Source organism: Mus caroli, unplaced genomic scaffold, assembly GCF_978045245.1.
Source record: "Mus caroli unplaced genomic scaffold, Mus_caroli_1 scaffold_10, whole genome shotgun sequence".
Taxonomy (NCBI): domain Eukaryota; kingdom Metazoa; phylum Chordata; class Mammalia; order Rodentia; family Muridae; genus Mus; species Mus caroli.
In genome coordinates, this window is record NW_028227265.1 from 83213870 (window position 1) to 83227999 (window position 14130).

General features: G+C 43.0%; 1 protein-coding gene across 1 annotated transcript in view; it reads right to left on the reverse strand.

The window, feature by feature from the left end:
- Positions 1 to 14130, reverse strand: part of Enpp6 (ectonucleotide pyrophosphatase/phosphodiesterase 6) — a 103996-nt gene that overhangs the window by 27310 nt on the left and 62556 nt on the right. Inside the window, exon 3 of the mRNA XM_021170656.3 lies at positions 9738 to 9849. Within this exon, the coding sequence (XP_021026315.1) occupies positions 9738 to 9849 (112 nt within the window). The remainder of the gene's footprint in view (positions 1 to 9737; positions 9850 to 14130) is intronic.

The window sequence follows — 14130 nt, forward strand, 5'->3', positions numbered from 1 at the left end:
AAGACTATAAGCTCACTTCTAGGCTTTTTTTAGGTGTACTCTTCTCTCTCTAGATTGTGAGATGCTTTCACATCAGGAATGGTAATTCATTCTCCATGGTATTGCAACCCAAGCTTAACATTTTGCACACGGTAAGAGTGAACAGCAGTCAGCTAAGTGCATAAAAGCAAGTGCTCACTAAATGGGCTATTGACTATGGTGTGCACTGTATTGCTGCACCACCACCTCTACCACCACCACCACCACCACCACTACCGTCATCAATATTCATGTATTCCAGGCTGGCTTTGAATCATATAGACAAAGACAACCTTAAACTTTTGATCCTCCTGCCTCTAGTTTTCCCAGGTCCTGGGATTTCAGCTGTGTATCTCAGTTTATATGGTTTTGGGGTATCAAGCTTGGGGCTACGTGCATGCTGGACAAGCTCTGGAATTCAAGAGAGTTTTAAACATTCTCCAGTATCATAAGATGAAGCCAGGATTTAAGCCCAGGTCCCTAGAACATGACCACTGTTATTGCTAAGGGTCAAGTCAATAGCCCATGACAAAGGGGATCCATCCCAAACAGCCCAAGTGACCTTTGGAAGTCATTGCTCTGTTGTATGACTTACACTAACTCCCAGAGCTGTCTGCAGGAAAGGGCACTCAGAGACACCCTCATTGTCACCTAGATACTCTGTGTATCTGTATGTAACCGTTTCCAGGCCTGGAGCTTTAGGGATGAGTGTCCTCACAGAAGAGCATTTATAGATTTGTGCACGAAGAAGCAGAATTCAGAGAGTTCTGGGAGATTCTCACTCCCTGGCAGATCTCTGAGACAGAGCTGAAACTTACAAATGTAAACTGGGCCTTTGAACGGCTATCTGCATCTACTCCATCTCCCCAACTAGGGAAGAGACTTCAGAGCAGTCTCTGCCTGGTATCCTCTTCTTTATAGCCACGTACCGATTATTGATACCCTCATGTTCTTCTGAGCATGCTGGGGTGTACATCATTTACAGCCCTGAGAAAACTCTAGTTTTTAGAGAAGTGAAATTGTTAGTCAAATGTTCTTTTCTCTTTTTAGAACAAAACAAACTGACCCCCTCATTAACAGGCCCCGTCACCATAGTACGGATTGGGTTATGTTAATATTTAGATTTTTCTCACAAATGCTATTATTTGTACACCCTAATGTGAGAATGACTAATTCAGACTGCCTCTGCGTCTGTACATGGTCAGGTACGAAAGGTCCCTCTAGGGCCCCACAAGTGTGGAGGTGGTGGGGAGAAGTTGGTAATAGGTAATATGATTTCATCCATATGCTGAAATTAGCTCATGGTCCATGACTGGTAGGGCTCTGGGCTCTGGGCTCTTCCTCCATCATTACATCTGAACACAATGAAACCGTCCATAAAATCTGTCCTGCAGATAAGCCTCCACATTTATCTGCTTTATCTACTGGCATCTTAGGCACTCCAGATGTGCACCTTAGGCATTCCAGATGTGCTGGTTCACTCACTATATCATCTCTTTAGGAGTCCACACTTCCAGCATGGGCCCTACATGTGTTGGAAAATCCCACTTAATACATTGGTGACTCACTAAAATGAGACTTACTGTGGCATTGAAGTTTAATAAAATACACCCAGGTCTCTTCATTTTAATACCCATTGTATTGCGGTATATTTGTAGGGCACTTTAGAACGGGCTGGTTTCTCTAAGGCTGTTTATCACATTGGAAAATCTCTATGTGGTTAGAAAGCTGGAAAGTGTCACAATTTACCTGATGGCACTGTTTCAGGAAGCTGTCAACCTCAGATGCCAGGAACACTTGATTTGGGATGCTTGTGTTACGGGAAGTACACACGTGAGAGCTTTCAGGGTTAAGATTTCATTGATTCATTAGGGACTGAAGTCTCCCAGGGCTGACAGCTCTTGCCTGCTTGGAGTTTAGCAGATAAATTTTTGGTAGCCAGCTGTTTCCGATGTGGGTCTGGTCTCTATCACAGGTCAGCTCATTTGTAATAGGGTTGGGTGAGGCAGATTCTGTGTCTGCTATTGGCCATTTACAGCTTTGAGGTTCAGGAACCATGCCAGAAGGACATGTGGCTATCAAACCTAGTTCTCAGAAAGCTACAGGGGGCCTCCAACCCCAGCGTTTCAGGGACACCCAAGTCTCCTATCACCTTATAATTCTGTCTAGATTGCTTTGCAGTATAAAAAGTTCACAATGTCGTATCCATTTTTCTTACTGAAGTACGTAGGGAGGAGAGAAGAATTGGGCAGAGGGAAATGCAAGTGTTGTAAAGGTATGGTTAGTTCTTGACTGTTAAGAAAGATGATTTATCATTTTAAAAGAAGGACCCTGAAATGACAGTGTGTCCTTTCAGTATCATGTTGGGGCACTGTCCAATACACTAGTTTAAAAGTCACAAGACTTCATTCACCGTTTTCATTCAGATTTCTGCAAACCTAGCTGGTAGCTAGCAGGAAACCTTTAAGATAATATTTAAAAAAATTTTGGTGGGGGGCTAGAAACCTGAAATTATGATTTTATTATTCTCAATGTTATTGATATTTCTACATATGACAATATCTGTATCTCTTCATTCCTCAGCATCCTTTGTGGTCAGTTATGCTTTCTCATATCCTCCAAGATGCCTTGATATTCTCACCCCATCAGTAGTAAGTTGATTTGAATCTTGGCATAAGTCTTGTGATGGTTTGTATATGCATGGCCCAGGGATTAGGAAGTGTGGCAGGATTAGAAGGTTAGGCCCTGTTGGAGTAGGTGTGTCACTGTGGGTGTGGGCTATAAGTCTCTCATCTTAGCTGCCTGGAAGTCAAATACAACTAGCAGCTTTCAGATGAAGATGTAGAGCTCTCAGCTCCTCCTGCACCATGCCTGCCTGGATGCTGCCATGCTCCCACCTTGATGATAATGCACTGAACCTCTGAAGCATAAGCCAGCCCCAGTTAAATGTTCTTTTTAAGAGTTGCTTTGGTCACGTTGTCCGTTCACAGCAGTAAGACCCTAACTAAGACAAGTCTCAAAAACAGAATGAGTACATGGTAGTTTGTGAAAATTACCTTGGGCACAAACGTGGTTTCAGATTCTGGCTTCCCTTCTCACTAAGGAAATCTCTGATGAATGGGGAAATTATCCCTATACCCCTGTTTCTCTGTTTGCAAAACTGACCTACAGTGACTTGAATGGTAAATGTGTCCAGTAGTCTCATGTATTTGAAAACATGACACCCCCTCCCCCGGCTGATGGTGATGTTTAGGGAGGTCTATGTGGTATGGCCTTGCTGGAGAAAGTGTATCAGCAGCTATGGATTTTAAGAGTAAAATCCTCTCCTGTTTTCATTTCATCCTCTCTGCTCTGTGATAGCGGTTGCCATATGCACTCTCAGCTTGCAGGTCTCTACTCCAGCCACCACGTGTGCTCCCTGCTGCCATGCAGTGCCTGCCATTATGGACTCTAATTGTATAAAACCCCAAGCCAAATAAATTCTTTGTTCTATAAGTTGTCTTGGTCATGGTGTTTTATTGCACAACCGAAAAGCAACTAATATACTGCCATTTGGGTGCTAAATGAGCTGCTGGTATAGTGTTGGACACAGAGCAAAAAAGAAGGACACAGGAAAGAAGGGAGGGAGGAAGGGAGGGACGGAGGGAGGGAGGGAGGGAGGGAGGGAGGGAGGGAGGGAGGGAGGGAGGGAGGGAGGGAGGGAGGGAGGGAGATGAAATGCCTTCTTCCGGTTGGCTTTATCACTTTGCCTGAGTGTGTAGGTTTAGCAGGTAGGAGAGTTTCATCCCTACTGAACAGGAGCGAGCTTCTCCGCTCTTCTTAGCCTGTTCATAGAGAAGGGGAACCTAGCCAAGATACTTGAACTGGCTTCTTTTGCCAGGTGGGAGGAATTATCTTGCCATCCATCCGTTCCTTTATTATCTTCAACAGTGGCTGGAGTTCTGAGAGTTGAGGTGGCCAAAGGAACTCCTCTGGAGCTGTATACAATAGTTGAGAGATCAACCAAAGTTCTTAGCTGGTGTCCCCCCACTGCTGCTGCCCAGAGCTTGCTTTCTTTGGTTTTCTATGTTATTTGTCAGTATGCTATTGTAATTTCCCACTGTGAGCATTAACCTTGGGCCCCATCCATGATGAATGGCAGGTCCTTTATCATTAAGACTCCTTACTTACTAAGGTACTTAAAAACTGGCCTTGAGCTCTCCCTGTGGCTCAGACAGAACTTTGAACCTTCTGTCTCAGCATAGTTGGGATTATGGTCTTGTACTACCAGGCTTGGGTTCCAGAGCCCCGTTAAACAGGTTACATGTACAATCTGCTTGGCACCATGTTGGAAGCAGTAACTGCTTCCTCCATGCAGCCAGGGCTTCCTGGTTACCTCCTGATCCCTCTTCTCCTACTCTACAAACTATTCCTTAGTTGGTCTTTAGCACCAGGTACTTTTTTTTTTAACTCACTAGACCATGAGCCTCCTGCAAACAGAATTTCCAAGACAACAATAAATCAAGTGATAATGGATCATGAACTGCCTTGTGTTTTGGAAGCGGGAATGGGGGTAGGGGTAGGGGTGGGCGTGGAAGGGGTGGTATTGTGCTCAGGGGCCCTGCCTGCTGAGTCTTTATGTGTGATGACAGGGTTCAGAAAGCATCAGTGGGGCAGGCTGCTGCTAGAGACAAAAAGCTGAATCCCCCTTTGTCTTAGTTACTGTTCAATTGCTGTGAAGAGATGCCATGACCAAGTCAACTTATCACAGAGAGTAGTTATCCGGGCTGGGGAGTGCTTACAGTTTCAGTGGGTTAGTTTATGACCATCATGGAAGGAAGCGTGGCAGCAGACAGGCAGGCAGGCATGGCACTTGAGCAGTAGCTGAGAGCTTATGTCTTACCCATAGGTAGCAGACAGAGAGGGGGGGGGCAGAGAGAGGCAGAGACAGACAGACAGAGAGACAGAGAGATGTAGGTGGCACAGACTTTTAAACCTCAAAGTCCACTCACAGTCACAGACCTCGACTAACAAGGACACACCTCCTAATCCTTCTCCAAAACAGTTCACCCAACTGGGGACCAAACGTTCAAATGCATGAGCCTATGAGGGCATTCTCATTCAAAGCATCACCCTTCTCTAACCTTCAAGAGCCCAGTCCCAGGATGGTCCCAGAGAGGATGATTCTCAGCCTCTTCTATCTGTCTGGTTCTTCTTTCAAGGCATCTTGAAGATATGAGTATGGACTGGGTTGTTGGATTAAGAAGCCACATTTTCCAGTCACTTCACACATAGGGAAGGCCCTGGTAGCCTCACCCACCTAAGCCTCTTCTAGAAGAGCCTGGGTACCCACTTTACCCCAAGAGCTTGTGAAGTCAAGAGAAGGAAGTTAACCTTCAAGACTCAGAGATGCTTTTGTGAGATGCTGTCATAATTAAATTTTGTCAACTTGATACAGACATAGACATATCTGTATAGAGTAAAGCTGAGTTGAAGAGATCAGCTTGGTCTATAGGCATGTCTGTGAGCCATCAGTCTGGAGTGTTGATTGATGTAGAAAGGCCCACTATGGGCGCCACCATACCTGGCATGTTGGCCTGGGGTATACAAAAAAGGTAGCCAATCAATTTAAGAAAACAAACCAGTAAGCCATGTTCCTATGGTCTCTGCTTCAGTTCCTTCCTCCAGGATGATGCTTGAGTTCCTGCCTAGACTTCTCTTGATGATGGCCTGATTATAACTGTACACTAAAACAAACTTTTTCATCCTCAAGCTGCTTTTGTTCATAGGGTTTAGGACAGCAACAGAAAATCAAACCAGGAGAGGTGGGGAGAACACCTACGTAACATAGTAGATAAAGAGGAAACTAGGTTAATGTGAATAAAGCCTTTTGTCTCAGTGCTGTTGATATTAAAAATGTCAACTTGCATCTCTGTCTTTCCTCTATGCAATAGAAAAAAATCATCTAAATTCAAAAGAAGCATCTTACAAGGATATGGGTGGCAGTAGATGGCAATGCCCAGATAAAACACACTCACACACACACACACACACACACACACACACACACACATACACACACTGTCTTATCTCTTCTTGCCCAGACATGCGAAGCTTCTTGATTTGCCTGGACTGCTGCTGAAAGGTCCCCAGTCTAAATGATCTCTCTTAAGTTCTGTCATATCTATCCCATGTCCCATTCTCTCTGGAAGATGCTTAACTTTGTGAACAATACAGATTCAGAGCAGTGTGAGTGAGTGTGTGTGTGTGTGTGTGTGTGTGTGTGTGTGTGTGAACACTTATGTGTGGAAATTTCCAAATGTTCTTCAAATTGTAAGTTGGAATCTGAGATAGACCTGAACCAAAAGAACTCTAGTGTCTGAACTTGCTGCACCAGGCAGGGCTATCTGATGGGAAGTTAAATCACTCCACAGTGTTGCCTAAACACACCTACCACAAGAATTCAATTCCTTTGCACCATATGCACAAATTCATGCGCAAGCTCTTACATGCAGAGTGAGTGTGATTGATCTAGATTGTTCTAATCTGGCTAAGACTGTCAACCACTTCATTCCTGAAGACAACAGATTTGATTTTTGTGTGAGTAAAAGCATTGACTCACAGCAGTAATCTCTAGTCTGCTTTGTAAGAAGGAAGCAAAAGAAGGTTGAAGAAAGGACCTGTTTGTTTGTTTGTTTGTTTGTGTTTGTTTGTTTGTTTGTTTCTTTGATTTTCCTGACAGATGTTACCCCCCTGCCTTCCTCAGACAGTGGCATCAGGCCTTCCCATTCTCATTCCAATACTCCTTAGCTTAGAGATAATGAACAGGGGTCAGCATCTCCATTCTTCTTTGTCATTCCATAAAGAGAAAGAACCTGGATTATGTAAGAAATGATCTCTCTACGTGCATGTGAAGAGGTTGTTTTCAAGCTGCCCTGTTAACTTGTCCAGTATGAAGACAATGACAATAGTCTTGCATAATCCTACCCAGGTCTACAGTGTCAAAATCCAGAGACTTCATCTGGGTTGCAGACTATGTGAGTAACAGCTAGTGGAGTTCAAGGTCATAAGCCTACTAGCATCCCTATCCTATGAATGGTCTTGAGTTGGGAAAGTAGCACACCAGACCACATCACATGAAAACCTATCCTGAGGCCAACTCCATGGAGTTTGTAGCCTTTTCTTTCTAGAGGAACCCAAGCCCTTTACACACATATACACACAACACACACACACACACACACACACACACACACACACACACCCCACTACCACCAATATGATAGCAACAATCAGAAAATCTTCCCTGTTTCCCCATTTCAGAGATAAAGACGCATCTTCCTGGAGTCCTATAATATTGTGGTGTTTCTTGACAAAGAAAAACAGAAGGAAAAAACCCCTACATATTTTCTCTAAGGGAAATAGATCTTTATTTTTATTTCCTCCAGCATTCTGGTGGAAGTGAGCTAATAAAAATAAGAATGTCTGATTAAATTGTCTAGAGTTCACATGATCCTCTTTGCTATTTTACTTGTGATCACTGAGTTGGATACAGACAGAGAGGCCATTCAATCTCAAACACACAATAAATGTGAGACATGTATAAACACACTGATAAGCATGCTGTTGGGACACTCGGAGGTGCTTGCGTGACAATTATAATCCAAATGCTTGTATTAGTCTTGGCAGTAGGGTATAGTGATGGATAACATGGGGGTGATGTTGGAAGTAGCACTGAGAAGACACAGAGCAATTCTGAAGTCCCAGCCCTGTTCATCGGCCATGTGTCTGTGCAAGCCTGCTTTGCATTAACCAGACAGCAACACAATATACTAGCTCTGTAAGCACATAGCTTCCTAGCTCTTGTGGGAGAGGGAGAGGGGGAGGGGGAGGGGGAGGGGGAGGGGGAGGGGGAGGGGGAGGGGGAGGGGGAGGGGGAGGGGGAGAGAGAAAGAGTTAGCAGCCAGCATCATATAACACACACAGTAGATGAAGCTTGAGAAGAACATTTGCTCAAAAGTTTAACTTGCCCCAGACTCTGCCCCTTCTAAATGCCACCAGAAACGAATGGCATGAACAGGTTCATTTTTTTCTTAATTTTTAATATTCTGAAGCCCTGTCAATTGTGCTAGACCATTTGGCAATCCCTCTTAATAGGTTTCACGCAGGTAGCATGGTCTCAAAGTGAGCATGGAATGGGGTCCTGCTTTCCCCTTTGATAACCCTGGATGAGAAGTAACCACTATCAAGGTTGGAGCAGAAAAGGAAGTGAACGTATCAGTCGTCTCTGTACCGAGGCAACCTGAGACTATTGAGGACAGCCCAACTGCTGAGCAGATTCTTGGGTTACTTGGAGGTAATCTCACCCAATTGCTCATCTCTGTGCCTGAGGCTATCTTAGAGTCCCATACATAGTTGGTCACCGGTGTGAAAGACAGTCTTAACCATAGCCAGTCGCTGCTGTGGGTGCCAGTGATTTGTGCACTGGGTTTAGGAAGGATGGATATAACCTGTGCCTCACTGGAAACCATGCTGTTTCTTTTGGAAGGATGAAGGCCTTGTCCCTATTTGTATACTCTGATTCTATCTGTGTCTTCTGCTTTGACTCCACCTAGGGACCTCATTCAACAACCAAGACAACCTCAAATCCAGCTCTAGTAATGGGAGCTCCCAACAAGCTCAGATACCTCCTTGTTGGTTGCTAAAGCAAGCTCCCAACTGGACCCCCACCTTGGCAACCCGACTGCTTCTAGTTGACTTGATGCTTTGTGTTTGATGGGGTAACCAGTTCTCCGAGAGACCCATGGACTATTCAGAAGAGAGGAAGTAAACTTTGCAAGTTCCACACTCTGTATCGTTGTCCACATGCAAAGAAAAAAAAGTTCCTTGTTCTAGTGCACTAATGTGCTTTGCACATTTCAAACAAGAGTGTTGAAAGGTAATTTCTCCACACTCATCTGGTCACAGATCTGTCCTTCAGGCAAATACTCATTGAAAGCTTTGAAATATGAGTGCTCAGCAAATCATTAGTATGGAGATGCTGATGCTCACATAGTTCCTCCACTGTCTAACAACAGGAAAAGGAGACCTGCAAACCCTGGAGAGTTTCTGTCTTCTGTTCACCATTTCCAAACAGTGTCGCTGTTTGCAGTTACAAACCATTAGTACCCCACATATCAATCACTACATAAAACTCTCTGAGACATTTCACCTAGGCCCAGCTCTCTTAGACCTCTTGAGGATTTCCTATTCATCCAAGAAACAAGGAAGAGGGAAGGGAGAGATGCCTCAGTGGGTAAGGATGCTTGCTGGGAGATGGTGGCACTTAAAGGTGCACCTGCCTTTAATCCCAGGACTCTGGAGGCAGAGGCAGGTGGATATCTGAGTTCGAGGCTAGGCTGGTCTACAGAGCAAGTTTCAGGACAGCCAGGACTACACAGAGAAACATGGTCTTGAAAAAAAAAAACAAAAAAAAAACAAGAGTCTTTGCTGCTGCTCTTTATAGAGTTTGCTTCACAGAACCTATGTCAGGTGACTCACAACTGCCTACAACTGCAGTCTGTGGCTACATAGGACCTAACTCTCTCTTCTGTCTTCTGCAGATACGTACATCTGCTGTTTACACACACACACACACACACACACACACACACACACACACACACACACACACACACATACACACACAATTTCTTAAAACACAAGGAATAATGTTTTGGCTAGAAATTTGGGACACTTACTTTAATGAGTCGAGAGCATCGCTAACTGCATTCGCAAAGTTGATATCTGTTGGGACAGTTTTATATTCTAGGCAGTAAGTTGGTCTGACACCAAGAATTTCAACTTCACAGCCTAACAAGAAAAAAAAGATGGAAAATAGTTATTGTCTCCAATACTTGGATCAGGGCTAAGAACCTATTCCATAAAACACACATCAGTCAAAATATTTTTGTACCTTTTCATAAACTAAAATAAGTTATTCCTGGTAAGTAGTATATTTAATTATAATTCTTCTTCACTAAAGTAGTGTCTTAAATGCCATTCCAAGGTAATACTGGAGTCTCATGACAGAAATCCCCAAATTGGACAATAGAAACAAGATAAATATTAATTAGTATACCAAAATATTTAATTTTTTCCTGTAGATTTTCCATAAATACCATCTTCTAGTCTAATGTTCCCTTGTCTTCAAGAGACATGTGTTGAGTAGTATCTTGCATCTAGAGAAATATAAAACAAATATTCCCCTATCCTGTAATAAAGAACACCTGGACTTTAGAGTTGTAGCAGCAATCCAACTTCACTGAGTTAAAGCAAGGGCTTTGAGCTGGCCTTCCCTCTCCCAAAAATAAAAGAGTCAAAAACATGTTGTGAATCTGCTCAAGTTTTCTACTGCAGACTCTCAGACAAGCCGAAGTAGTTGTCCTGGAGGAAGAGACAGTTATTCAGAATATGTGCGCAGAGAGCTGCAGAGGGATGAGCCAGTCACAGTTTACATTTGTTAGGCAAATATTTATTGGCATTTACTATGAACTGTTCAGGCAGAGAAAACAACAATGAATCAGCCAGTGTCTCCTTCTCAGAGCAGTCCAGAGTCAGCCAGTGTCTCCTTCTCGAGCAGTCCAGAGTCTAGTCTTACGGGAAAGAGGGAAGCCTGTGCTGTGTGAAGTCTGATATATGGTGCCCACTTCCTCGGTGGTATAGGGATTCCATGAGGAGCAGAATTTTCCTCCTGACAGCCTTGCTTGCATCCTTGTCTATGACACAGTGTGAAAGACAGAGCCAGGGCTATGGGGGATGGAGATAGGGGCTGGGGTAGGGTTGGGTACCAAGACAAAGACATCAATGTGAGCTAAAGTTCAGAGAACTTCTAAACAATGAAAACCATGAAATGCCAGACCAAGAGACTCCGGGAGACCAGATGTGGCTCTTGCCTGCAGTTCAGGGAAAATGATTTCTAAGTGGAAGTGAGTAAAAGAGAGGACATAAACTATGGGGGGGAGGGGGGAGTCTGCCAGGAAGCAGGTAGTCAGGCACGGTTGAGCACATCTGCTGGGTGGTTCCAGTTGATGCAGAAGATAGCAGAGGGACTCCTAGGAAGACTAACTCATTAGCATAAAAGATATGGACTGCAAAAAAGGGGTGCTGCACGAATCACTACTAAATCACTAAAAGTAGAAAAAGGAAGCATCAATTTCTTTTTTAAAAAACCAAATATCAAAATGCATAAAAAGGAATTGGGATTGAAGAGACAAAGCTAAGTAGTTTAGTTTTAAAACAACCATACACAAAGCCAGAAGGAGCCATGACTCCACCTAGATAGTAATGTGTACTGCTTACCTGTCATGTATATGCACACACAGAAAAATCTTGGAAATGTAACTACAAGACTTTGACATTAATGGAAATTAGTTTGATATACAATGACTAGTCCGTCATGATGACTGGTATCTACAATCCTGTACTGGGAAGCCTGAAGCAGGAGCATCAGGAGTTAAATCAAGTCTTGTCTATTGGCCATACAATACTGGTAGCTAGCCTGAGTTATGTGAAGCCCCGTAGCAAAGACCTAAACAAACTATATGGAATGAACAAGCTATATGGAGAATTGGGGGGTTACTATCAATGGTGCGAATTCAATAGATTTGAATTTCTTATCTTGTGAGCATGGGATGTGAATTTTTAAATACAATTGTTAGGCAAACTGAGCATGCTCTGGTCCATCAATAAAACCTCAATAGTTTCCAAAGAGCAGAGAAGTTTCAAGCACAATTAATATAATCTGACCACAGGTAATAACATTAGGAATTTAATCATAATCGTTAACTAAAAATAAACCTAACCACTTAAAAATCTGAAAGAAAACTGTTATGTAAATTGATGCACAGGGGAAATGAAAACTTCCCTGACAGGCTAGTTATTAACAACAGTGAAAATTCTATACTTCACAACTTCAAGGGACACATTTTCACTTAGGTCAGGGGAAAATAAAGAGTGTTTCCCTCACTGCTGTAATGTATTGCTTTTAACATGCTTTTCATTAAATAAGAAATAGAAGCAAGTACATTTAGAAATCAGGATGTATGCCTAAGACTTTCTGGATGACAGTACTTTTAAGAACTCTTTGCAGGGCTGAGAGATATATCGGCAAGCAAAGTCCTGGCCACACGAGAGTGGAGACCAGAGTTCAGGTCCCCAGCACCCACAGCACTAACAGACTAGCAGGACAGCCTGCCTTCTGTTACAGAACTCAGAAGTGCAGACCAGCTAGCTCTGGATCAAGCTGGCTAGCCTGACTAACCATACCATTGAGATTTTGGTCCAACTGAAAAGACCTTGCCTCAAAGAAGAAAGTAGAGAGCCATAGCGGCAGATTCCTGAGGTCACTCTCCAGTTTCCAGGTATGCACACACACACACACACACACACACACACACACACACACACACACACACATGTTCACTTATAAACATGCCCATTCACAGTAGAAACAAAAGTGTCACCAAATTGTGATTAAATACACACGATGATTTATTTCATTCTATTCTAATCTACTCCACCACCGTTTTTAAAGTTGCTTAGCAAACTGCAAGTGTCCATTAGTGTCCACTATGGATCAATACCTGTGTTAGAACAATGCTTACAGCAGCACCTTCTTACCACTGAGGATAGCAGACCTCTATAGAGACCAGAAACTACAGAGAGCATAGAAATTCATTGTGGAAACACATGAATCAAATCAACCAGCAATGGGTCACATATGTGAGATTATGTTGCCTAATAATGTTGTAGCCACCTTAGTGTGTGTTAATATAGTCCATGATGTTCAAACAATGAAGGGCTTGCCTAACATCACATTCCTCAAGACACATTCTTCTATTGTACTGTAAGTAGATAGATAGGTAGATAGATAGATAGATAGATAGATAGATAGATAGATAGATAGATAGATAAAAGGTTAGAATAGACAAATGATAGGTATAGATAGTTAATAGGGTAGATAAATGATATATAGACAGAAGAGAAAATATATAAATCTATACATATGATATATATAAATCTATATATGCATATATGTACATATCTCTCTATATAGCTATGTCTATGAAATTTAATCTATAAATTAATTGTGCCAAAAGATTAAAAATAATAAAATAGAACAATTACAACAATATCCTATAGTAAAATATATGTGATTATGGTCTCTCAAAGTATCTTTTACTTTTAAAGGAAGTATTTCGTAGCTTATCTCCCATCAATCTGAGTCCCTTAAACCACTCCCCGTATGCTTTCGCACCTCTATTAAACAAAATAAGAGTTGCTTAATTACAAGCACTGAGAAACTTCACAATCTGCCTGGAAGCCAAGATGGTGCCCAAGTGACTGTCTGAGGAGTAACAGACAGTGCGAATGAACTTAGACAAAGGGGGGGATGCTTCTCTGAGGACAGAACCGGAAGGGCATCGGGCGATTGTTTTATCTCACAAATGTTGTACATATTTAAGTTCAACCATCGTTTATTTCTTGAATCTTCCAATTCATCTTTTCATTCAGCGGCTGACAAAGTAGCTAAATGTATGGGCAGGAACGCCGTATGGAACATATATTTTGGACTAGAGTCTTCCGTCATTTTCATCCACTGAGGGAAAAGGTTATGAAGCAACATTCGGGCGGTTTTTATTGTAGGCCTGCTCTGCCTGACAAATCACTCGTAGGAACCGATTGTAAGAATATAAAGTCGTAAAGGCTGAGAGGACATTTATGTGTAACAAAAGATGGGAAATAAACATAACCCGATGTCTGCTAGGACGCATTTGGGGAGAGGCTGCCCTGATAAGCCGTTTTAAGGAGTGATCTAAAATGAAGCTATGTGGAACTGCCCTGCTCCCCACCATCCCCTCCTCTAGGAACACAGCTCTCTCTTTGGCTGCTGCTCCTCCGGGTGGGGCTGGTCATGTGACTCAGTCCTGACCCCACGGTCCATTGAGGAGCCTGAGGTGGGGAGCTTTGCTTCCTTATGAAAGATAATGAGGTATGTGGGTTCTGCCCCTGGTCTCTGGTGTGGGGTGTAGGCTGTGAAGAGGACAGGGTCCTGAGCTCGTAGTAGCCATCTTGAAAAAAAAATCAGAGGCA